The sequence below is a fragment of the Molothrus ater genome, chromosome 6, assembly GCF_012460135.2.
Source record: "Molothrus ater isolate BHLD 08-10-18 breed brown headed cowbird chromosome 6, BPBGC_Mater_1.1, whole genome shotgun sequence".
Classification (NCBI taxonomy): domain Eukaryota; kingdom Metazoa; phylum Chordata; class Aves; order Passeriformes; family Icteridae; genus Molothrus; species Molothrus ater.
This window is the reverse complement of record NC_050483.2, coordinates 3359665-3386498: the sequence shown is the minus strand read 5'-3', so window position 1 is coordinate 3386498 and position 26834 is coordinate 3359665. Positions and strand designations below refer to the sequence as shown.

General features: G+C 40.2%; 1 protein-coding gene across 14 annotated transcripts in view; it reads left to right on the top strand.

The window, feature by feature from the left end:
• The window catches only part of PPFIBP2 (PPFIA binding protein 2), a 94939-nt gene that overhangs the window by 39304 nt on the left and 28801 nt on the right, over window positions 1-26834 (top strand). For 11 of the 14 annotated variants that reach the window (XR_004980264.2, XM_036383395.2, XM_036383405.2 and 8 more), the window contains 3 exons: window positions 13535-13624; window positions 17554-17667; window positions 25828-25959. Coding sequence is in view for 13 of the 14 variants with exons in the window: in XM_036383395.2 (XP_036239288.1) it covers window positions 13535-13624; window positions 17554-17667; window positions 25828-25959 (336 nt within the window). In the remaining variant the exon portion in view is untranslated. Of the gene's footprint in view, window positions 1-4927; window positions 5313-13534; window positions 13625-17553; window positions 17668-25827; window positions 25960-26834 lie in introns of those variants that run through there. The other 3 variants (XM_036383402.2, XM_036383406.2, XM_036383401.2) reach the window with 1 other exon arrangement.

Below are 26834 nucleotides of genomic sequence, written 5' to 3'. Positions count from 1 at the left end.
AAAGGAAAAGAATATTTGTCTATTCCTTATCGGAAATAAGGACTTTTAAAGGTGTATCTGCAGTTTATTCTATTTTGGGGCATTTTTTTGCTATTCTTTCCATTCTGAAATTTAGAAAAGAAAAATCTGATGTGTATCATAGAGAGGAGAGGCAAACTGCTACCTGGTATTGTATTCGTGTGTGTGCAAATATTTGGTAAATATCCTGTTTCAAGTGTCTCACATCCTCATTTGTTGCAGCTTTAGTAGTTTCAGCAGTGCTTTGAAGTATTTGAGACAGGAAACTAAACCTGACTTATTGTAATGTGTTGCGTGGTAGGATGAAAATAAATATCTTTAATTATTCTCTTTACACACCAGTGTACTCTGCAAATAACTGGGGAAGTGCTCATAGTGATGTTGATGCTCTGTTAAGTAGGAAATATTTTTTAGATTTTGTGTGAAAACAGAGAAATCAGGTTTCTTACATTTAAAAAAAAGGCTCAGCTCTTATAGAGCTTGGGCTGGACAAAGCATTTCAGCACATGGTGAGGAACATGTGAAACTGCCAAGAATGTGCAAATGTCTGTGGGTGAGTTAACAGGCAGTAACTTCATCTCAGAAGCTGAAATCCATCCCCTGTGCCAGCCAGGAGCTGCGCATTGCTCCAGCAGTGACCAGAAGGGACAGGGCAGTGCTGGGGACAGGTGACCTGGGAATGGCTGCAGGGATGGCAGCACCTGCTGCAGGAGTCACCAGCATGTTGAGGGTTAACCAATGGCCATCTAAGCCTGTCTAACCCTGGGCCAAGTCTGATTCTTGATTTTCATCAACAAGTTAAGGCCTTAGGATTGAGTGTGTCTGATGCTGGGAAAGGATTATTTGTTTGTGCATCTGCAAAATGTTATTTCTTGTCTGTTTCCCAGGATACTATTTATTTTTTTTAATTATCACAAGCATAAGCAAAGCAAGCATGCTCATCTACAGAATGCAGTGTATTTATTTAATTTTGTTCGGAGAGTTTCTCCTTTCTCTGTCACGTAGAATTATCAGTCAGTCACAATTAATACTCTAAGACAAATTTTCTTGCTGAAAATACTTCATCTAGATTCCTGAAGCCATTTTTGCCATGAAAAAGGGATTTCTTCCTCCATTGTCTTCAACACAAATGGCCTGAGTTTCTCTATACATAAGTATTCCCACATTTTCTCTTTCTTTTTTCACTCAGAAGCCCTCACATTTTTCTGCACCATGAGAATAACACGTGTAAATTGGTACACTAAAAACATTTTCCCATTTAAAATCTGGTCATAATTCCTTTGTTTCCAAAGCAGCCCAGACACTAGCATTGGGGGGAAAAACAAAATTTTAAAAAAACATATGCAGAGGAAGAGATGAAGGAAAAGTTGATTATTATCATTATCACCATTATCATCATTATTACTATTATATTAATTTAATTACTAATATTACCTAAATAATAATTTTGTTAATTAATATAACAATTAATTCATCTATTGCTTAATAATAATTAATTTAATAGTATTAATATTATTAATTTAATAATATCGAATCCGTTATTAACAATCAACATAATAATTCTTGGGAATTAGTAAATTTTTGTAGCATGGCCATCCTCACTGGGCTCCCCTGACGAGGCTGGGAGGATGCAAACCTGGACACTTCATTTCTTGGCCTAAGGGAGCAAGTGTAAGTTCTTTAAGTGTTTTCAGGGGCTGATGGGATTTGAAATTTGAAACTAGAACAATCTAGAAGTTATTGATGAAAAGGAAGACCTGGAGGACTGCTCTGACTCCTCCAATTCCTTTGCCCTTTAATCTCCCAGGAGATTCAGAGACAATAGAAGAAGAAGATTGACCATTTGCATTTGGGCTGCACCAAAACCTACATTTTATCACAAATAAAATGTAAAATTGCTAAAACAGTGCTACTAAATATAATTTTTTGTGTCCATAGGACCCTAGCTGGGTGGGAGAAAGAGGAGGAAAAGTGGTGAAAAAGCAAACAGCTCTGTGCTTCTTCAGCTCAGTGTTGGTAGAAGAGGAAAAACACCAGACACTGCCTTTCCCTCCACAGTTCTAAGAGGATTTCTGGGTGATTTCTTGGCTCTTCACAGTGGAATGGAGGGACATGAGAAGTGTGGCTGATCATCATTTAAAGCATTTTTGCTCGCAGTTTCAAAGCTCTTGCAGCATGTTTGTTTGCTATTTAAAAGAGACTGCAAGCCTTGTTTGAAGTGTTTGACATGCTGGCTAAAAGCAATGGCTCACTTAGCTGAGTGGGCTTTGTTGGTTGTGTATCAGCACAAAAATGTAAAAGTGCTAAAAGTTCTTGGGCTGGCTCCTTTGGTGTCCTGCAAATGGAGTTTTTAGTCCAATCAAGTCTGGCAGTTTTCTATGGAAGTATGGCATAGTAAAATATTTTACTGCCTTACATTGCATTTGTATTGCCATAATGTGTGTGTTCTTTTACTTTTGGGGACAGCACTGGAGAAAACAAACAATTTGATGGGGCAAGAGAGCAAAAACTGGATCAGCCTCTCTCTGGGGTAACACTTGAGGGTGGTGGTTCTGTAGGGAAGTGGGGGAGCTTTTGCGTCTTTGTTTTTAGCTCTCCACTGAGCCAGAAACTGGTGCTGAGTGAAGAGCTACACACAGACCTGAATTTCCTGAAAATAAGAAAAAAATACAGTGGGAACCTGATGAAGCAATGCTGAGAGTGCAACTTGCTTTCCTTATTTTCCCACTGCCCAGAGAAGCTAACCCGCTTTCCCAGTGAAATGGAAAAGCATTCTAAGCAAATCTGGGGCAATAGATTTGCATTCAGCTGGTTACTGAGAGTTTCAGGCCAAAGCTCAAGCAGGATGTAAAGTTCAGAATGCAGGTGACATGCTCCCAGAGATCATGTGACTGTCTGGAATGTATGCTGTCAACATTCTGGCTGATAAGATGCAGAAAATTCACTTACCTTCTAATCAGGAAGAATGACTAACAGAAACTAAGGCTTCTTCTCATGATCTCCACAAGCGACAAGGTAGAAGTAAGGTATGTTGTCATTTTTAATAGTTTTCAGAGGGGAAAAGGATGCAGATGCCACACTGGGGCACTAGGTAGTTCAGTAACACAGCTTTTCTGTAGTTTTTAAAATTAAAAACACAATCATTAGCTGATAAAGTGTGGTGGAGTGTTTTAAGAGAGGCATTTCCTTCTTCCCTGAATAAGACTGAAATGGGAGTCTTGGAGCCGATGCTTTGAAATGGATGAAATGTGGAATTTTAAGGCTCCATAGTGGTGGTATTAGGGGATATCCAAGCCGTGAGATAAAGTTGGATGTATTTTCTAATCTCCATAATTAGATAACAAGGTTTTTTGGGGAAAAAAAATGCTTTATACTGTTGGACATTCTTGTTTTATGTCAAGACAACCTCTATTCAGTCTCCAGTTTGTCAGCCATGACATATCAGCTGTCATGCACAGGGAAATGTACTCTATTAAAGTTTTTGGGGTTTTTTTAAATGCACCGTTCATGATGCATTAAGATTTTTTTCCAGATAGTATTAGCTATTCAAGAATAACTGCTCTCATCCACTTTCAGACAGCATAAAATAAATATATTCTATGCTCAGGGCAACCCAAGTCAGATCTGTCTTGTAGCATTGCTTTTGGAAACGGGCAGGTCTTTTGTCCTCACACTTACTGGTGATTTTAGGTATCCCAGCACCTTTAGAAGAGTTGCAGCAGTGGCAGAAAAAATTGTCATGTTTTTCTTGTCATGTGACTTTAGGTAAGAACAGATAATAAATATATGAAGGGAACTGAAAGTCCAGGTTTATATCCTTCCCTCTTACCTTGTGTTGTAGGAGGTTCTCAAAAGAGCTCCATCAGGTCAAAAGGACCAAGAATGGTTGAAATATGCACATCCCCTTGAAGAAATTTTGTCACATATATGTGGCTTCCCCAGTCTGGAATGTGGGTGGGTGCCTGAGTGAGGCTGGTCCCTGTAGGAAAGGCTTTCTACAGCTTCAGACTTTGAGTCCTTTGTGTATAACATTATTACCACAGGCAGCTTTGGCACTGGTTCTTCCCAAGTGCTGGTTGATGGCTCCCTAAGCCCAGGGCTCAGTCTGGGTGTAGGAGCTGAAGGCAGTGAGGAGATAAGGAAATGTTCTGAGATGAACACAAAGATTCTGTGTGGGCAGCTGCCTTTGGGTCTGAGGAGGCATTGCCCAAGCAGTTGTCCTTGTGTGTGTAACAATCAGCTGCCTGGTTTAAGGCCAAAGCCACTTTGAACTAGGGGGAGAAACAACACTGGAAACTGGAGTTTTATTGGGAAAAATTAGGAGTTATGGATAACTGCTGTGCGGAGGCACTAGAGGACACCACAATAACAGGCAATGCTTTAAACTTCCCTTCTTGCCAGAGCATTGCGTTCCACACGTATTTATCTTGGTGTTGCAAGTTTGAAAAGTTGCCATGCTGTGAGATTTCAGCTTCAGCAGGAGCAAACAAATATCTTGGAAGGGTATCATCATCTTCTGTTAGGATGGAAAATCGCCTCTTTGGCAATAGCAGTATTTATGGGATCATTATCTTGTTCACAGGATTGTCCTTGAATTCCTCCCCTTTTATAATGTCTTTTGAGAGAACAGGCAAGTAATTCAAAGAGGAGAACTTATTTTTAGGTTTAGTCTGAGCCTGAAATAAATTGAGAAGGCTGAGTAGTGTTACGATAAACAGGGAGCAGAACAGAGACAGGAAATAGGGGGTCTTTGGTAATGAGTTCCAGCCACTCTTGAAACAGAAAGCCAGAGAAAGCACTACTTGAGAATAGTTTCTCAGTGACAGCTTAATAATTTTTAGCTTGTTATTCAGCATTAAAGGGGAACAGTTCCTGCAGATTGATGCTGTTCTTGAAAGATCCTTTTTTAAAGATCATTTAGCAAGTTATCTTTTTAAAGTTTTTAGGCTTGTATTGTTCTTGCTGCAAACTGATCTGCTGTTTAAAAAAACCAGATGTTTGGGGGGGGAGCCTGAAGTTTATACAGTTGTGTGTTATATATACATCTGTGAGAAGCCTTTGGGATAAGCCTTGTGGGACAGGAGCAGGGGATTCTGCTTAAAATATGACCAGGCACTGAAAATTTCAGAAGTTGAGGGTTGAAAGGGGAAGAAATCACAGCTACATCCTGTAGAACAAAGCAGAGCGCTTGCTTCCAAAAGTTTCTTTTAACCCTGGGAATGTGACTGCTGAGATGGGCCCAAAGCATGGATGGTGAGATTGATATTTACAAGCACTTCACGTGGCTAAAGAGGGTAAGTAATTTGCTGGGCTTTGTTTGCTCTTTCTAAGTGCACATTTAGCAAAATCTCAGTGAGGACTCTCTGCTTGGCGAAAAGAAACTCATTTAGTGCCTCAGACTTTAAATGGTGTGAGTTTCTTCATGAGAGGTGAATTAAAGACGTGCCTTGGTGTAGGAGGAGGAGGCTTAGGGAGGGGGGAGAAAATCAGCTGTCTTTGTCTTTAAAAATGAAACTCTAGGATCAAACTTTGAGCAAATGGCAATAGATTCTGGCAAGTGCTCGTGCCTTCCGGGGATTGCAGTGCAACAAAACAAATCCTGCATGGTAACAACATATAGCAAAAGAGAGGAGAGGCTCTCTTGTTTACCATGCTGTGTTTTAAAGGGAAAAGTTTTCTGCACCAGATCTCCACTTAAGTGATTCTTCATCGGGGTAACTGTGTGAGACCTTTCGGGATGCCTTTGTCTCGGGTAAAAATGGTGGTGGTTTTCTTCTGTGCCTGTTACTCTGCTAAAAAGATGGGGTTTTTTAAAGGCAAGGCTGTTAATTTTGTTAGTTTTGTTGATGAACTGCCCAGGCATAGATTAACTGCATGAAATTGTCTTTTTTTTCCTTTTTTAAAAGTAGGTTTGTGCAGTTCTCTCATCACGTTGAAAAAATCACTTTGTTTTTGTCAGCTTTTAGGTTTTTTTATGATCTGAGTATTTATTTCTTGGTGTTAGAAAAATCCATGAATGGGATATGACTAGATCCCTCAGAATAGGCTGTTTTTTAAATTAGAGTATGCATTTGTGTGTCATGAAAGAAGCAGATTCTCTCCTTATTTAAATTCTGTTTTACCCTGTGTGCACTTTTCCTGCAAATTCTTGCCTGTCTATATATATGCACACATGAATAAAAATGCTCTCTTGGGTTTTTATTAGCTGTATAAACACAAAATATCTGTCAATTCTAATGTGAAATGTGATTAGGAGCATTTCTTTTGGGTAGTTTCTTGAATAAGTGTAAAATATCAATGATGTGTCAGTCTTTAATAAGAGCTTAGGAGTCCTGAAGTTAATTTACCAAATATTTGCATCAGATCCTGGAAACTTCACATTTGTGGAGGGGATTAAATGGGAAGTGAGTGGATAGTGAAGAGGCAACAGGAAGTATCTTCTGGTAACATTATACTTAGTTTAACCTGTGCTCTGTGCAGTTAAAGCTAATTACCTCTTTAAAAACATGCATTTTGAGCTCACATATTAATTTGCTATTTAAATGAGGTTATGGATACGGTGTGTCTGCCACTTCTGCTTCCAGAAATTTCATTTCTGTGGAGACATGTTTGCTAACAAAAAGGTTAATGAGGTCTGCTGCCATCAGCTTGAGGGCTGTGCTCTGAAAGGACATGGTGTTCAAATGGAGCATGAGGTTTTACAATTAACAATGCTGCTGCTGTTGCTGCATGTTATTCCCTTTATGTCAGGTACATAAAGGAGAATATCAATACTGCTGCTTTTCCTTGCAAGCTCTTTAAAGGGGTGAGCACATGGGAGGAAAGGAGGAGGACTGAGAGTGATCTTGCATTGTTCCCAGAACTTTAAGCAGTCTGCTCCCAAATTCCTTTGACAAGTGGTATCTGTGGCTTGGACTGGGTTAGGGCAGCAAAAAAAAAAAACAAAATCACAAGACCCAGGCAGGCAAAACAACAGATACAACTGCTATTTTCAGATGCTTATAATGGAGGGTCTGGTTTTAAGCAAAATTCTTGTAACATAATGTGTACAGTGGCATCTTGCAACAGCAGCAGGGGAAAAAATATTATTTAGATCAAACTGAAATAATGTGTCACCACACTCCAGTTCTTTCCACTGGACTTTATTGGTGTCCACATGACCTGTGGAAATGCTGGGCCAAGAGTGGCCAGAGGGATGGACAAAGTGGGGGCAGGAAAACTTGAGAGCATGTGGACAGAGCCAAAGAGAGAGGGCAGGGGAAGTTCCTTGTGTATAAACATTGTGCTTTTAAATTCACAGCTTGGCCAGCAGCACAGTCATAAAGCAGTGCTGGGCAGTCTGGGGAATGGGTTTTGCAGCTAATTAATACTGGGATCTTCCACAGGGCCTGAGTGTGGATCTCTTAAAGTTTCATTTGCAAACTAAGGGACTTGAGATACCCCCACAACCTGGAAGTGTCTCGTTTTTAACAAATATTCTTTTGTCCTCCCTTGGGGCTTGGCTTGGAGGGTTGACATACAATTTTGTGTCATTCTGTTGCTTTATTCTTATCTCTCCACCCAACCTTAATTAAAAGACACCATTCCAGATAAACACCATACAACCTATATTTTGGTACATAGACATGTATTTATAGCCCAAAATTATTAACATACATGCTAATATTCACTTCAAGCTGTGTGGCACAGAGCTGATGGCTGGCCTGAAATTGGTGTACATTGGCATTATGCCTTTCTTTTTTTCTGGATGAGATTCTTAACCTGTACCAGCAAGAGGTGGAGTGATCAAAACCATGATGTAGCTATTAAATTCAAGATATTGAAGGTGAATCTTGTGGCTTCTGTAAGGATATTTTCTTTTAAGACATATAACTGTCTGGAGGGAAAAAATAAGTATTTAGAAAAATTATCCAGATAAAATAAAAATATTTGTTTAAAAATTCATTTGGTTTAAGGACTACCAAAATTTACCTAGCTCTGCCTTTGCTTAGTTTCAGACTATGCGCTGTCAGCTTTTTTCAAGTGACTGCTACTTTCATTTAAGCAACCAGTAACAATGGCAAATAAAAAATCCTGCTGTTGATTTACTAATTGCCTTCAGATGAAAGGCAAGAGTTATAGATCCAGAAATTGTGTTCCAGCCCTCTCCTCCTCCTCTGAGGTAATTGAGGGAATGCACATCCATTGAGATGGGTGTGTGTCTGAGGTAGCACTAACATGCCAAGAGATTAAATTTTTGCTTCAACAGTCAGAGGCAAATAAAAGTTTACTGTGTAAGCTGCTCACTCATCACTCATCATAACACAACTCCTTGTGACTCAGGCCGTAACTCTAGTGACCAAAAAGAGTGCTACAGAGGGGGAAAGACCATGCACTTCTAAATATTGTCAACTCCAAATAGGTTGAGGAGAGAATGCAGTGTGCATTTTCTGGTGTTGGAATGCAGTGCTGAGGGCTGGGTGCTGCTTTGTGGTAAAGCTGACTGCCTGGACTCTGCTGGCCATATTCCTTGTTTTCAGCTTCTAAACTACAACAAAAAGCAGCACATTGAGCATGTCCCTAATCTACTCCATCAATACAAGTATTATCATTACCACAGGTATCCTGTCCAAGTACTCCTTGTTTTCAGCTTCTAAACTACAACAAAAAGCAGCACATCGAGCATGTCCCTAATCTTCCCCATTATTACAAGTATTATCATTACCAAAGGCATGCTATGCAAGTACCAGTGGAGCTGAAGGTGATCCATGTGGCTGAGGAAGAGAGGAGGGTTATGACATAATCTCTCTCCTCACAGAGGCGGGTGACTTGTTGAAAAAGCTCACAAATCACCACTTTAAGTGACTGCCAGGTTTCTATTCCCAGCTCCTCCCCGCTCCACAGCCCAGGGTGAGATCCATGGTGTTGGTGACAAATTTCTGAGTCACAGCTTGCTGACCGCTTCAGGAGTTGGAGGGGTTAGGGTTAAAATTAGCTGTGTTGGAGATTCTTGGTGCTGAAAAGGCACACCTGAGGAGAACATCAACTGACCAACATTTCTTGCCAGATCCTTTGATACATTTGCTGGTTATCCCCATTTTAAATCAAAGCTATTGAATTGTTCTCCAAAGTCTGAATTTTTTTGTGTGTCACATGAGAAGGAAAATTCAAGCCGTTTTTTTTGAGGAGGACTCAGTAATGACTGGATCATGTAAGTGATACTTAGACCTTCCCAGCAACTTTCCAATATTATTTTTATATTAAATCAGTGAGCATATTCCAAAGAGAAGATTTGGAAAATAAAACAAAGAAGATAAAGCAGGTGATGGAATGCATTTTGACCCAAAAAAAAAAAAAAAAAGGAAAGCTTTCTTTTCTCATTATTTTCTTTCTCTAGAACTGGGAGTTACAGATGAACAGATGATTTGGAATTATTCCAGGAAACTTTTATGTTAATATCTCTTGCCATCTGATGGGCAGTAAGGTATATCCAAAATCTCTAAGGAGACTGTAATACAGGTGCTCCGAGAAACTCTTTGCAGCTCCTGCCTTCCCATGGCTGGGACAGGTCACTCTTCAGTGGGTAAAACCTGGCTGGATGTCCTGGCACAGAGTAGTTGTGGACAGTGCCACATCCAGCTGGGGACTGTCACCAGGGGTGTTCCCCAGGGATCAGTGTTGGAACCAGCCCTGTTTGGTGCCTTTATTGATGACCTAGATGAGGGGATGGAGTGTACACACAGTAAGGACAAAGATAACACCCAGCTGGGTGGGAGTGTTGATCTGCTGGAGGGCAGGAAGGCCCTGCAGAGGGATCTGGACAGGCTGGAGAGATGGGCCAAGGCCAATGGTGTGAGATTCAACAAGGCCAGGTTCTGGATGCTGTCCTTGGCTCACAACAACCCTGTGGAGCACTGCAGGCTGGGGACAGAATGGCTGGGCAGAGAAAAGGACCTGGGGGTAATGGCTGAGAGTGACTGAACATGAGCCAGCTCTGCCCAGGGGGCCAAAAAGGCCAATGGCACCTGGGCTGCACAGAAATATTGTCCCCAGCAGGCCAATGGCACAGAAATATTGTCCCCAGCAGGACAGGGCAGTGGCTGTCCCCCTGTGCTGGGCACTGGTGAGGCCACACCACGAGTGCTGTGTCCAGGCCTGGGTCCCTCAGCTCTGGAAGGACACTGAGGGCCTGGAGTGGATCCAGAGAAGGGAAACAGAGCTGGGAGGGTCTAGAGGGTAAAAAGTCATGTGAGAAGCAGTTGAGGGAGCTGGGAGTGTTCAGCCTGGAGCAAAGGAGGCTCAGGAGTGACTTTATCACTCTCTAAAACTACCTGACAGGAGGGTGGAGCCAGGTGGGGATCGGCCTCTCCTCCCAGGCAGCCACGACAGGATGAGAGAAATGGCTGAAGTTGTGCCATGAGAGGTGCAGATTGGATGCTAGGAAAAATTTCATCACAAAAAGGGTTGTAAAACATGGGAGCAGACTGCCCAGGGAAATGGTGGAGACACCATTGCTGGAAGAGTTTAAAAAATGTGTAGATGTGGTACTTGAGGACATGGTTTTATGGTGAAAATGGTGGTGGTGATGCTTGGACTTGATAATCTTAAAACTCTTTTCCAGTCTTAAGAATTCTACGATTCCTGTAAGCAAAGTATTTATGGCATGCAGTTGATTTTTTATCTGCAGTGGTACTGCTCTCAGCATATTTTTAGCAACCTTGCCTTAGCATATCTCTCCTTCTACTTTATTATCATAAACTTTTTAACATGTTTTGTGCAATCTCTCTCATTCTTTCATTGGAAGAGGCATAGTTAACATATTTGGCTTACAATTTGTCTAGCCCAGGTAACAATTTTTGGTCTCTAATGCTGGATCTTCTGAAGTAACAACTTCATAGGAAATCCTGCAAATTCACCCTTTTAGACGCGTGTGACCACATGACCAGTGTTCATTTATTGTTTGGGAGTTCTTAGAGCAAGCTGTGGTCTCATGTCTTTTGTGCCATGGGTTCTGTATTTAATTTCTGCTGATACATGTGACATCCTGCTCAGTTTCCTATCAGTCCTGGCTCTCACAACTGCAGAATGCTCCCCAATCATCCACAGATGGCCTTGGTTCATGTTACACTGTTATATCTTGTCTTTATGCGTGCCACAAAGAATTACTTTGGGGCACGAGGCTCAAACAACTGCTCAATCAGATACTTTTATTTAGCAGGTCATTTTTCTGTCTACTGTACCTTCCTGTGCTTATCTGAGGCCTTTCTGGCTGACCTCACATCTGCATATTTAGAGCCATTTCTCTGAGGTCTTGATCCCTAAAACTTGGTCAAAAACTTGTGACAAAAGTAAATTTTGAGTAGAGTTAACACATTCATCTTTTTATGGTGAGGGCTGGTTAGTGAGGTGTGGAGTGAGCACCTGCACATTCTGTTTTCAGCGTTCCTGTTGGCCCCTTAAACAAGCACAAAAGACCAAGATTATTGAATTTAGAGGTGATTCTAGTTAAGGGCCTTGCAGCTATGCTAAAGGACATGGTTCAAACATAAGAGCCAGATGCACGGGAAAAGTAATATGGAACGCAATAATGGAATGCGAGTCGGTGCTGACTTGCTCAAAGTTATACATTTAAGCAGAAACAAAGAATAAAAGCAGAATGAAGAATGGGCTGGCAGCTAAATAAAAGCATTTTGAAAGGATCTGCAAGTTATAGGTCCTAGGCTGAAAATATATGAATTTCACTGTATGTTTAATATGGAAATAAATATGGCCCAGGGGTCTGTGAAAAGGTTTCACCACTCAAGCCAGTTTCAGCTGGAGTCCTATGTCTCCTCTTAAGTTTTTAATTTCAGAAGAAGTTGCAAAATAGTTGGTGAAGAGGAACTAAAAGAAAGCAACAAAACAAATATTGAAAAATTAATCTCTGAGGAAAAGACAGAAAAACTTGTATTTTATTTCACAGCATGAAGAGGGACCTGCTAATTAGAGATGTAGACATAATATTCAAATATGTAAAAAATCTCTGAAGTGAATGGAAGGACCTATTTTTTAATTTATGGTGGTATGATAACCATGAAGTTGAAGAGATGATTCAGATTAAGCATGAAGAAAAATGCTCTCATGATGGGTAGCGAAGAAGTAGATGGAGAAGCTGTGAGTTCCATCCCTGGGGGTCTTTAGAAGAAGACAAAACAAGAGTATTGCAAATATTCACTGGCCCTAGGATGGAATAGTGAACCAGAAGATCTCTTCAGACATCTTTCAGCCCCTATTTGTTGGTGCCATTGTGATCCTATCAATTTCTTTCAAAATAATCAGAGATAAGGGTGCTCATTTTCTCTCAGCTTACAAAGGTGCCACACTTATATCTATTGCCACACTTAGATCTAGTTCAGCATTTTATGGCTTGAAAAATGTCTTTTGATTGGATAAAAATTTGGTTTCTTGATTTTAGTTAACTCAAATCAAATAGCACCATGTTTATTTTCAGCATTTGTTTTAGGTTTGGGCCTGTTGGCCTCAGTATAGATTAAGAAGCTATAAATATATTTAATTTTTTTTTTAAATCTGTTCACAAATGTTGAGTTGAAAAAGAAAGGGCATCTGGGGAAGGAGGATTATAATTCTGTTGGTGCCATTGTGCAAGTAACTATAAATGAGCAGACAGCTGCAGTGGAAGGGAGCTCCTTGGATTCCTGTATGAGCTGAAAATCCAGGGCGAGTGTCATGTTCCCTGGCAGAAATGCAGTGCCTGCAGTGGAGCTGGGAAATCAACCTCTGGGGGCTCAGGTTACTTTTGATGCTCTGAGCAAGAAGCTCCTTTTCTCACAGTGTTTCAGTGTGCAGGATGAACTGAGGAGACTCTTCTAAACTTAAAGAAATCCACAGATATTTTTTTTAATGGTGGTGTTTCTATGTGAAGTATTAAAATTAATAGGATATGGAACATAATAGTTAAGGACAGGCCATATTTTAAAAGGTTTTGCTCCCTAGAGCCTTTTGGAAGTCCCTAAGTAATTGGGTGGCTAAAGTAGCTCCTGATAAGAATTTGATCCTTTAAATAAATTTTTAGTTGCTAACAAAAAACTTGTAATTTTCTTTCAGTAATTTCTAGGAATAATACGCCTATAGCAATTTTTACTATAAAGTAAAATATGAAAGTAAAGTAAATACAAGATTCATTACTGTGAAGAATAGATATTTCAAATTAAAAGGGTTTTGTTTTGGTAAGATGGTATTTTCCATTGAAATTATATTTTTCCAGAGAATATCAGTCTATTCATTTACCACTCTTGAATGCTGGAAATGAGAGAGTATTCAGAATGCAGCTTAAAAAAGGTACATTCTTAATGTACATTATTTTTAATGTCCAGTATTTACAGGCTTAATACATATGAAATAAACAGTTCTGGTCTATACACACATTTTTTCATATTTTTTGTTTTTTAAGAACTGCTTAATATACAAAACTTTTATTAACTGTTGCTTGAAACTTTAACTGTAAAAATTCTCACAGCACCTTTTTTTTCCGTCCCAGTCACAGGTGAACCATCATTCATCCAATAATGAAACTTATCAAGAAAGGTTGGCACGATTAGAAGGTGATAAAGAGTCCCTCATCCTGCAGGTATGTCCAAAAGAGAGAAGAATTTTGTCTGCATAGTTGATATCCAGTGCATAAAAGCTGAAGTGGCAGAGTATTTTCTGTTAAACAAATGTTAGCAGCTCACCAAATGTAGCTGATATTTAACCAGGAATTAATTTGTAATCTGTATAATCTCTCTAAATGATTCCATGTTGGGGTAAATTGTTAGAGGAGAGGGGTGTAACAGTAGTAAAAGTGGGGGGGAGTGGCAAAGGGATTAAAATAATTCTGTCCCAGGCTGCTGCTGGGATGACGGTTCTCATTCTAGGTTTGCTAGGTTGTGCCAATTTTCTAGGTTCTGTATGCCACCATTTTTTTAAATGAACCAGAAGATCATTAAAAGGTAGGTAGATGGAATTGGTATTTTTTTCCTGTTTATATGCTGTACCAAAATTGTTTACAGCTTCTAAAAGCTTAAGGGGGAGGGAAACAGGGATAGAGAAAATTTGACAGTAAAATGCATGCCTAAGTTCTTCCAGGTTTCCTGTTTCTCAGTTTTCCAAGCCTTTTTTTCAAACAGATCCATACAGTGTCCCATGTAAGTTCTCCTCCTGGAGAAAACACATGTTGCACAATTAAAAAAAATTTATTTTTCTGTGTATTTTTGCTGGTACTAAACTGTATATTCCACGCTTTTTAAAAACCTGAAGCTGGAGATAATTTAAATGGTCTTTGCATATCCTTTCCCTTCATGCTTTCAAATGCATATTATAAGCACATATATTTATATCAAAAAAGTTGAAGTGTGTTGGGTAGGTGTTCTCCCTGCTTTCAGTCACAAGTTTCTGTAAACATGTCTTGTCCTGTATGTTCTGCTCACACTTGTGTTCATTTACTGAGCAGAAACCTCACTGCTGTTGTTAAATAAACAATAAATGCTTTGAGACACAAGCTTTGGCTTGGTTGGATTGGTTTTGTTTTTTATTTTTTTTTACATTACTGTTAAACTAAATTGCTATTACCAAATTTAGGAAAAAAATCCCACCTGACTGAAAAATAATCTTCTGGTTGGAATTTAAGTGTGTGCTACAAATTCCCTTCACAACTGATATTTATTAGAACACCTTTTATATTTATTTAGAACACCATTTATTAATCAAGTGGCTGTTAACACCAAAAAATTGATTCCATTAGTAAAAGCAAGCAGCTTCTCACACTGCGCATTCATGTTTTGAATGCATGAGCAGCTCATGAGTGGAGGGACAATGAGGGGGCCACATCCAGGTGTTCCCTGAGAGTGGGACTGGTGCACCTGTGAGGGTCTCCTTTGTTCCCCACATTTCTGTGCAGTCCTGTGATCTGTGCATCAGCTTTTATGGGTCTGACAGGCGCAGTGCTGATAGGTCCCTGCAGACTGTCCCGGGATGTGCTTTTCTTCTCTTTGTCCAGCAGATTTTCAGGAACCATTTCTTTATCCACACAAACAGGTACCCAGGGAAATAGCCAGCCAAATGCACAAAACACAGGGGTTTATGACACCTTTTGGGACCTGCCTAGAGTTTTTCTTAGAAGGAATAGAGGAAAATCAGAACTAGAAAATGTCTCTCTTGCATTTTACTCCCATCACTTCCATCCCCCATCAAACCCAAAGGCTTAGTCAATATTTATGCATTTTCTTTTCCCACTGTGCAGCATTGCTGTGGGACTGCAACAACCCCAGGCAAATAAAACAGACTAAAACCTCAGTCTGGAAGGTGAGCATCAACAATAACAAAGCTGCCAAAGTGGAGATGGGTTTGGGACCTGGTTTACACCAGCTCTTCTGTCCAGTCAGTCAAATATGAGGAGCACAGGCAAGCCCCAAGCTGAGGTTCCATGGCCTGAGGGACTGTGCTGGTGCAGACCTGGCTGCTGGGCATGACCTTTGGCAGGAAGGATGAGAAGGGAAAGGGAACAGAGCAGTTCTGTTCTGTGGCTCATGCTGAATTGCACCAGGGACTGGCCCATAGCTGTGATCTGGGGGGAATATGAGGCTGGGGAGCACTCCAGCCTGGTTTCAGACTTTTAAACCTTCCTAACGCTCCATTTTTAGCTAAGTGCTCAATGCCCCTCACTTTTACAGAAAATATATTGCCTGCAGGCTGAGTCTTGCAGGTGTTGCAAGACTCCTAAGGCAAGATGTAATTGCCAGATTAGCATAAACTGGGATTTTGTTCTGGGTGCGGCCTAGGAGTTCCTTGAAGAGCCTGGCAGATGTGATCCTGGACAGAGGGGAAAATATGAGCTCCAAGTGGCTGATGTGCCTCTCAGCCCAGCTGCTGGAACACATGACACATGCTTCCAAAACTGCTAATCATTCACCAAATTCCTTTGCAGGTCACATTTAACATCCAGAGCTTTATTTCCATGTTACAATGGTATTTAAACCTAACCTGAAGCTCTAAATAAAGCTGGTTTTCTTCCTCTGGAATTTGCATCACACTGAAGCAGAGAATTCAGTTTGTCTCTTCATGCCTTCTGACCTCACATGGGGATTTTTGTGTATCCTCCTTCATTTAATGGGAACAAAACAAAGTAGACAAGCAACAGATTTCCTTGGAGGGAGTTCTCCTGCCCCAGCTTGGATGGGTCCCTATGCCATCTGCCTCCACCCACGCCTTCCTATCACCTCTCATCCTGAGTTCAGCTGTACTCTAAGCTACAGACAACTACTTTAATGGGGAAAAAATAGTCTTTTCCTTTTCTTTCTTTTTTTCTGTGATTTTTTTCCCAGGCGTGCTTGGGATTGTGTCAGCAGGTAAAATAAAGACAGACATCTCCCTTTGCAGCTTCCCTGAAGTGAACTCAATTGTTTATTGGGTTTTAGACATGCTGTGTAGTGGATATATCTTAAAAGTTTCACTTCCACATACTGTACATTTTTGTTTTGTTTTATTAATAAAGGTGTTGCAGGGTCAACAGGTGAGAGCATATGTCAATATGTGAGAGCATATTTAAGTTTTTGTTAATGTGTTTCCTTCAAAATGGAGTTTAAACACCTTAGGCTCCTTTGTTTGTTTTAGATAATATTTTTCTAGAATAATCAAGGATTTTTTATAAATAAATAGTCACAATGAATATACAGTGTATGGTCTCTTAACATAAGAATTATCACTGGGTTTTTTTCCATATATTTCTAACATTAGCCTGGGTGCAGTTTTTTCTGCTTTGCAAGATTTGGGTTCAGCTGCTGGGCTTTTTTTATTGCACACTCACATCTCTGTAGCACCATTCCCACAGTTCTTTACCAGGATTGCTTATTATTTCTTTTTCTGGGGTTTATTGTCTGTATCTCCCTGCTTTTGCTTTCATGTTTTGGCTTGCCAAAGCCTGGGATTCTTTGTTGGAACAGAACTTTGCCACAGTTAAAACTTTCCTTTCACTCATTGCATTCTTTATAGCTTCAGAAGTCTCTATTGATAGGTAATCCATCAGTGAAGTTTTGTTCTTGTAAGTAAAGTAATTGGTTGGGTTGGGAAGGAACAGTTTTCCTACTTACCTGTTTTAGGGAGTGAAATGCCAGCGGAATCCGAAATGGCGATACACACTCCAAAACCACATAAAACATTTCCAGTATCCTCTGTTCTTGTTTGCTCCTTTCCAATTCTCCAGACTTTTGCATGAAGGGACCCAGGCTACCTATAGGTAGCATTCCACCTCTCCTTGAAATGCCCTTTCTTTTTTTATATCAAAACAAAACAGTTGTAGGGGAGGGGAGATGAGAGGGCGGGGTTGGAGTGAAATAGAGGTAAGACTGCAAAACTTCTCTCTTGGTAGAGCAGGTTGCAGCAGTGCACAAGAATATTAAAGCATTGAGAGTTTTAAAAGGGAACTTCTTGTCAAAACGTGCATTTGGATGTTATATGCATAAGGTAATTGAAACTTATTTCCAGTCAGTTCAGTAGCACTGTGCTTCTCCTCTCAAATTGCAGGTGAGTGTTCTAACAGACCAGGTGGAAGCTCAAGGAGAAAAAATCCGGGACTTAGAAATCTGTCTTGAGGGGCATCAGTTGAAGCTGAATGCTACAGAAGAAATGCTACAACAGGTAAAAATCTGGATTGCAGACCTTCTCCAGAGGTGGGGTGAGCACACATGGTCAGCTTCTCTGCATGTGTGACTGCCTTTGGCAACAGGATAAAACAGGGAAGAAAAAAAACGCTTTTTTTATTGTTCTCCTCCTGCTTTGCACTTCCCCCCCCAATAAATGTTTCTTTGTTTTCCTGTTGCAGAAAAGTTTTACTGGCTGGTTGCATAATGCTGTACGTGGCAGCATGTAAAATGAAACTATTGTGTCTTATTTGAGCTGTGCTTATTTGGACATGGCTGAGTAACTGGTTAGACAAGTTAAATGTATCTAATACATGTAGGAGTTATAGAATTAAGAGGTTTTATTTAAATGCCTTCTGTTTTCCTATGGCTTTGTTGTTGAAGTTGAACAAGCAGCAATTTGGAATGAATTACTGTATCAAGTTCTGTTCTATAACCATTTTTGCTTAACTTTGGAGCTTTCCCCTTAGTCTGGGATGAGAATATCAGTTTATAAAGACATTTTTTCTTTATTTGAATCAACAGTTTCAGGCTATGTGATTTAATTTGTGCTTTTTGATATTCTATGTTGAGGGAGCAGAGCAAATGATAAATTAAATACCTTACAGAACTTGCAGGTCTGTTGATGCCAAAGTTCTTTCCCTGTACAATTTTCTGTTGTTACAAATGCAAATTATCTATTGTTAATGCAGTACATAGATACCAAAAATAGATTTGAAAATGTAAATAACCCTCAAAAATCTATGCCAGAAATTTTTAGAATAGATACTGTTCTCTATGAGCTTAGTTTTTCTCCCCACACAAATATTGTGTGTTATAAATTTGCTATTTTATTCCATGTGAGATACGTAATACTTTTATGAACTGATCATAGCTTTAATTTATGATAAGGATCCTTGTGCATATGTATGTAAACAGCAGCAGTTTCTACAAGATAAAATTGTATCATAAACATTTTAAATTATAATTCTCTGAGGCTCTTGAAAAAACCTCCATCTCACACAGTCCAAAATGCTTCCAGCTGGGCAAGGTTGTATTCTGAGGGGACAGCTTTAAAAATGCAAACAGTGAGAGCATGTAGTTTTCTAGAACTCAAAGAACAGTGATTATTTAAGTTGTGAAAATCTCTTTTCAGTCTCCAGGAAGGCATTCCCAACAGAGTGCAGAAGCTGCCTGTTCCAATCTAAAGCTAGATCGTTGTTCTTTGACTTCTGCTAAAACTGCTTATTCTTTCTCTGACTTAAAATGTTTTGCCCAGATAGTCTTCTGAGGAAACTGTGAACTTAAAGCCTTATTTACCAGAAAGCTGAGGCATCTGAAATTAGAATATAATTTTGCAGGAACATTGCCATTTCAGTGAAAATGTTTGCATCTGCTTGTCTGGCCTGAGGCACGTGCACAAATTGCTTACAAAGCTGATCCTAAAGTGATAAACTGCAAAAGGCTGTACCAAAGCTAAAAAATCAGAGAATCTCCAGATATGTCTAAAATAAGCCTTAAATCTAAATTTTGGGATAACTTTGAGCAGCTGTACTTGTTGTTTCTCCCAGTAGACAGTGGGGTTTGGGAAACTCAAGTCAGATCTCTCAGCAGTCAGAGAAGTTTTACATTCATTGTCTCAGCAGAGGATCCTATTTAATATCATTTATTTTGAAGGTTCTCTTTTCCATTCAGTTCTCCATTCCATCTTCTGTTGAAAAGATTATCCTCTTTGCGGGATGAGCTGAGATTTGGGCAGAAGAGAATGACCTGATTATGTGGTGATCGTGACATTCATGTCAGATATGTGGCCAATGGATGTTTCTGCAGATAATTTGTCAAAAGTTGAGTGAGTGTGTGTTTTCAGGGGTTTCAATAGATGTATCAGTCAGGTTTTGGGAAGATTTGAGTTCAGATCTTCTCAGCCAGCAGCTGCTGCTGGTGTCCTGCTTTTCAGAATGTCTTCTGTTACACTCTTGAGAGGTGGCATATTCTAAATTCAGATTTATTTCATGGTTCTGCTTCCTTATTTACAATGTATTTGAACTCCACTGATTTTTCATTTGTGAACTTAAGTCAGCCGCTTCCTCTAAGTGGAAAATGGAACAATAAAGATAAAGCCCTGTCTTTTTAATTTCAAGAACTGTAAGAAGAGTTGACTCATAATTAATTCTGTGCAAAAAAAAGCTTCAATAAAAAAACCTATAAACTTTAAGATAACCTAATGACGGTATCTGGAAGTTCCACAGCAGAAAGGGTATCTAATGCCACCCTGCAAAGTAGTTTTTGCTGCATCTGTGCTAGCAGAGACTTGTCAGGGTGGGGTTACTGGCAAAAAATCTTTCTGGCTTATGATTTATGCACCGTTGTTTTGAACCCTGCTACAAAGTGATCGTGGAACCACTTCTGAAACAGCAACTGGAATAAAAGTTATACAAATAACAGAAAGTGGCTGTTCAGCATTTTGGGGTGGGCATCTTGAATATGGAGTAGCAACAGCAGAGGAGAAGGGAGGAAAGATTCTCCTTTCATCCTTCTCCCTCCTCCTGACCATGTTGCTTCTGCCACTGATTTGAGCCTGTCATGCTCAGCAAACCTCCTCCTCCACGGCTGGGAGAAAACTGGCCTGGGGTTTGGAAGGAAGGGGCTGTTTTTGTGATGGCTGAGTCAAACAGCTCACAAGATAGGTCAAGGTGTGGCAGAAGGGCAATGGAGAGATGTGCTTTGACCCCATTGTTCATGGAAGCACAGCCAAGGAAAATCCAGCTGAGCAGCCTTTGAGCAATGAGAGGATCCTGTTCGAGAGATGCAGAGATGCCCTGGTGTGCACAAGATAATGTGATGCTTAAAGCATCAAACCCAATGTTTTACTTCTGTAAGGACACTTTTTCCACCACAGGTTGTAATGAAGAAAAGTGTTTTTCCACCTTGAAGGTGTCTGGTTTTCTTCCTTCAAGAAAATGAAACAGGCTTTTTCAAAACTCATGAAAGTCAATGGCAAAACCTTAATTCAGTCCTGAAGTATAATTCAGGTTTGGGCCAAGAAACAGGTCATCTTTCACAGTAAATGGTAACAGAAAATGTTGTGGAACATGGCTGGCAGGAAGACACAAGTTTAATTTCATGGAATTACCTTCCAGTGAGGTGTCTGTGCTGCTACTGAATGTGTGAAGGATATGGAAAGGCTGGCCTGTGTGAACAGCTACCTGCCTTTCCCCTTGGCACATTGTAAAGGAGATGTCTAGAAGTAAAATTAAAAAAAAAAAAAACTTCCTAGAATTATCCTAGGAAAACAATTTATGCAGTAACAGCCCATTGCCAGTATATCAACTGCTTTAAATTGTAAAGTTACAGCAAATTTTAGAGAGCAATGATGGATGTGTGTGTGTGTGTGTGTGTGTGTCTTGTTCTTCTAAGTTACTTTGTAGCATTACTAAGGTCAATTTTAAGAAAGAATTTTTTTTTTTTTTTTTTTTTTTTTTTTTTTGGAGATGAGAGAGAGCCTTGGGGAATCTCCTACCAACATGCTGTAGAGTTGGAAACAGAAGTAATTTTTGCTTTATAAAGTTGCCTAAACTGCCCCATAACAGAGAGTACCAGCCATGCCTAATGCAAACACATCAGTGCTGTGGAATCTGACAGCTGTGTCATGTCCATCTGAAAAGTGAACTTCTGCACACACAGATTTCACCTCCACAGTGCCTTTGCATGCATTTGTTGGTAATTGTCAGGAGTAAATCTAGTTTGCTGCCTCTTTGCTATTCCAGAGCTGCATTTTATTTGTTTAACAGACAGCAATTTCCATTGGAGCTCTCTGGAATAAGGACAGGAGTTTGCTTAACCAAGGACAATTCTGGTCTGGGGGGCAGAGTCTTTCCTGTACCTGAGCTGAACCAAATCCTAGATGTGGTCTGACCATGTCCTTTTGCCTTCCAAATAATTCTTGACACAATCTAGGGGACTCTTGCTGGAGAGTTTTGTTGTGTGAACATGACTGTGTCTTCAATCAAGTGAATTCTCTTGAAAAGTAGAAAGTATTTGGTTTTAGGATTCTTTGTGCCTTATTAAAAAATATACATAAAACCTGAAATGCTGAGGTGTAAACAGGAGTGGATCTCTGTTCTCATGTCAGTTTGTGGCCCACTCCTGTCTGGGTGCAAGGGCCAGAGGAAGGTGTGCCACACAGTGGAGAACCTTTTTAAAAACTGGATTAAAAGTATGCAGGGAGGAGCTGTGTCAGAGTAGGAACTTGAATCCAGCACTGTTCAGTGTGTACCTACTCTGGTTTTGCAGCTGTCTCATGCTCAGGGCAGCCAGAATCCTGCCTCAGTTGCAGGGTATAAATCTGGTGTGTATCTGTTTGCTCCTCAGGAACTTTGCTGGCTGGCAAAGACCATTCCTTCAACTTTCAGTTGCCTGAGTTATCTGATCTTAGATGAATTTCAGCACTTGTTTATAGCATGCAGGAGCTTCTTGCCAGCAGCTGGCTTAGGGTTTCAGATTTTGAAGTGTGCTCTGTGCTGCTCTGGTTGAGCTCTGAGGTTTTCAGAGCATGCTCTCAAGCTGTGCAGCTTTATCTCTCCAGGTGAGCACTCCACTTTGCTCTTTTGGAGTTAACATGGGCAGGATCCAAGGGAGATCAGATCCAAGGGCTGGTCAAGTTGGCAGGGCTATGGGAAGCTCTGTCCTTTCCCTGCCTTAACCATATAATGGGCAAATGATGAATTGGAGGGCTGTAATTCCCTGCCTGCTGCTGCCTTGCACCATTTCATGGTGATTGCACACATACATCGCTCTCAGCTGTGCTTCCAGCTAAGCAAATATCTTTTTTCTGCCACAGCTGACACACAGCTCTTGAGAAGTGCAGCCCTCATTAGGGGGGCTTCTGGCTACATTTTGCTTCCCAGGTAGGTAGCTTGGTCTGTCTGTCTGTCTGTCTCTCTCTCAAGGTTTTTAATAACGGTGAAAAGTAAGGATTTTTTCAAATGTTGTATTTTGTAGGGTGCGCAAGTGCAAAATGGGATCTTGGAGGTTTTTTTTTTCCTCTCCTCACTTGACTAAAATCTTACTTATGGTTTCTCAATCAGTGTATGGCATGATTGTTTCCTCTGTTTTGTGGAGAGCTAAATATCCTGGAATTTTCTGTGCTTGCAGCTGAGAGCCTAAAAAATTATAGTGTCCTCTTTTCAAGCTATTTTTGTCATGTTACATTTTATAAACTGTTTTATAAGAATTGTGTGTTTCCAAGACAACTAAATGTGAGAGTGAGATATACAGCATGGGCTACAGCTTCATTGGGAATATTGGAAAAGTTGATTAAGTACTTTAGAAGTATACAACATGAGTTTTTAAAAGTGTGTTGTGTTTGGAAATAGTTTGCTACTCTTTGATCTGTCTGGTACACATATATCACCACTTCTGCATGCCTCCTCAATTTTTAAAGTTAAAAGTTGAGTTTCGAAAAAGATCTTTAAGAAGGAAAATTGCACTTACATAGTATAATGTATAGTACATTTAAAACTAAAACCAAGTATCTTGTTTCTAAAGAAGACTCCCTAGGAAATGTTCTATATCTGTTCTATTTTTCAGCTAAGATCCTCCTAAAGCTGCTACAGCCTAAATTACCATTTTGCCTGTCTTATATTTTCTTTTTTTTTTTTGCTTTCAAACCAATAACATAAATTTGTATTTTCTTTTCTTACAATTGCATATTTATTCTGCCTGAATTCAAGTTGCATCATACCGCTGAAATACACTATAATTTCTCTGTAACAAAATGGTTCGCATTCTTAATGAGCTGTTCACTGTGAGCATCTGCTTGAAGATGAAAATAATTGCTTCCAGATGTTCCCATTTCAAGAGGAGACATTTACTTTAAACGGCACTTGCTTTCAAAGCACAAGTTAGGTCCTCTGGATGCAAGAGCAATTGTCAGCTGTTTTAAATCAGTGGAGCTCCATTGAAAACAAACTAGGGGTAGTTAGCTGCTTTGCCTATTCAAAGTCACGAGATTTATGCCAGTTTACTCCAGCTGAGAATCTGATTCCCCAGCTTTGGAGCAAATAGTAAAACTGTGTTTGAGCTGATAAAAAGCAAAGCAAACCCAAGCAGCTGCCTTCGTGCTCACTTGGAGCAGGTAGTGCCTCCACGTTCACACAGAACTCCTGAACTTGGTATGAGAGGAGTGACTGTGGATTGCTCTCCACTGCATAACTGAGGGTAATTTAGGGGTCTGTAGGAAAAATAAGAAGTAATGCCAGATGGTGCACTCAAAGGATAGATCTTTTGTTTAAAATCCCTAGAGGGATGCTGCGGCTCCTTGCCTTATTAAGAAATATTCCTCCCATATCATGGAACACCATGTCAGTGTCCAAAAAAATTCTAAATGTTGTTTTAGCTCAAGAGTGGATAGAGTCTGTCCATGGGGCCAGAGTTGTCTCATTCTGCTCTTCTTTCTGATGTTCAGTGGCTTTATTTCATATCGGTGCTCCCATTTTTAACTCTGCCTTAACCTGCAGCACTCTGCTATCTAACAGCTGTGCAGAGCCTGCTCCAGTCTGGACTGGGATGTGCTTCTGAAACTCCTGCAAACTCGTGTTTTTCTGGAAGACAGAAAAGGAGGAGTTATTTGTAATTATAATTGTAATTTGTAATCACCTGTGTGGAAATCAGCTCCTCCTGGGATTTCATTAAGTGACTGTCTCAGAGTTTTTCAATTTAAAAAAGTCTGTGCAATATCTTTTCCTGATTAGGGCTTGGGTTATTTCATTTGGAGAAGACAAAAATGAAAAAAAGCCAAAACCATGAGGCTACATTTCTGTTTATTTTCCCACCCATCCACAAATATCATTGCCAATGTCAGCAGGAATGGGCATGGCATTGGGAATAGTGGGTGGCTTAGATAATTGGTGTTGCAATACAGATGCAAGTTTAGTACTATTTTTAATTTGTGCAATATTCCCCACCAGACTAAAATAACTTGCATGTAGAGCAGATTTTGAAATGAACCTTGACTCTGTAATATTTGAAATAACCTTTGTGGCTTCTCCAAGCCATGGTCTACAATGTACTGTGCAGTTTGGGGCAGAGGAAGAGATGAGAAAAGGCTGCTGGACGTGGTGATTTCTGATCCTCAGTAACATCAGTACAGATTAACTGTGGCAACTTCAGTTAAATCACTGCCATGTAACTCAAAGCACAGTCTGCTGTGACTCCTCAGTGTGATTCATGTGATCAACACACTAATGGGATTTATGAATTATCATAAAATCTTTTAACCATTTGAAAGCTTACATTCTTTCATTAAAAATCGATTTGGCACTTGGGAAATGAAGTATGAATTTTTCAATAAAGCTTAAACTCCTGATGGGACTTTTTTATTTTTGAAAACAAAGGTGACAGAGGCATTTGATGTATGTAATATACTCTGTTAAATTTTGGGTGGTTTCTTGCCTTGGCTTTCCTGAGAAATGAAACATTCAGTGAAGGTGTGAATGTTGACCGTTCTCCAAACACACTGATATGACTCCATCCAAAGCATGTGTACTCTGCAATCTGCAAAACAAACTTGGGGCACACAAGCAAAAGCCATGAGCAGTTATTTCTCCTTTACAGTGTTTCTTAGTTTGGACACTGCCTTTTAGACTGCAGCTGGGACATTTCTTTCACTGCAGTTCCCTCCATGCGGGGCAGCCCTCAAAAGCCATCAGGTGCTACACGGTGTGAGTTGCTCTTTATTGGTTGTAGAGGTGTTGCTTTCCTCTGCTACTCAATTTGGGTTAAGGTGCTCATTCTGCAGTCCATTCTTTATTGGATAACACGTGACAAGAAGGTCTACAAGGTAATCCTGAAGCATAACTTTGGCTGATGAGTGTTTTAGGAAGACGCCAGCTCTTTTGTAATGTGCCATTATGGAGGTTTGGGTTTGTTCAGCCTCAGTATTGTTTTTGATCTCATGTCTAGCCCAGGGATTAACTTTGCCACACATTTGCCTGAAATAAGGAGTGGGACACGGTGGTTTGGTGATTAACACAGAACATTTAGATGAAAATAACTGCAGCACTTGAGAAACACACTGAGGTTCAAACTGAGGGTTTAACATGGGCCTGCCAATAAAACACATGGCAGTCTGTCAGTGCTCACATAAATAACTGGGGAAATCTTTCCGCTTTGCTTTCAGGAGCTGCTAAGTCGCACATCACTCGAGACTCAGAAATTAGATCTGATGGCTGAAGTTTCAGACCTGAAGATTAAGCTGGTTGGTATGGAAAAGGAGCAGAGCGAATATGAAGAGAAACAGAACAAAGCTGAGGTGAGTTTCTTTCATTAGTCATTTGAATTTTTTTCCATGTCTGTGGTGTGTTGTCACACACCTGAGCTTTTGGGCTGAAATCAGCAGGGATTGCTATTTCCCATGCCTGCAGCACAGCCTGTATCACTGACCCTATGAATTCAGGATTATGCATTTTCGGGATGCGGTTTCTTTTCCTCTCTCTCATATTTCAGAGGTTGCTGTTTGGCTTTCATCAAGGCAGAGTCCCTTCCAGAAGCATTTATTGCAGCGGGTGTTCACTTAACCCTTTCCTTTCCCTGGGAGCTGCAATGACATGGCTTTGCCAGGCCTTCCAGAGCTCTTCCATCATTTTTGTGGCAGAAAAGACTGTCAGCTCAGTAGTGCCAGAGGTGCCCCAAGCACTGAGATCAGGGGTTTTAATGCATTTGTGGCATTTGGGATGGCATTTGCCTCAAATGTGTCTTTCCCCTTGTGGCTACATAATAAATAGTACAAAAAAATATCATGGGCTGGAGGCAATTTCAGCCCTTACTCCCTTTCAGGTGTGGAGAGCTCTGGACATCCGAGGAGCTTTGGGTTTTGCTGTATTGGTTAAGAAAGAGAATATGAAACAGGGAATTCATCTGAGCAACATCCATATCATGGTGGTGAGCAGCAGGTGGGAGCTGGGAAGGAAAGCAATAGTGGAAGAGAGAAATTCATACAAATGTGTTGCTGTACTCAGTGGTCGTGTAAGGGGACCAGCCAGCAGGAGAGGACTGCCTGGAAAGGAAAGATTGCTGAGTCTGACATTTATACATTGCTGACTGGAAAAAAAAAAAAAAAAAACCAAAAACAAACAAAAAAAAAAAAAGCACCCAAACTTTGTTCCCTATTGACTTAGGAGGATTTGA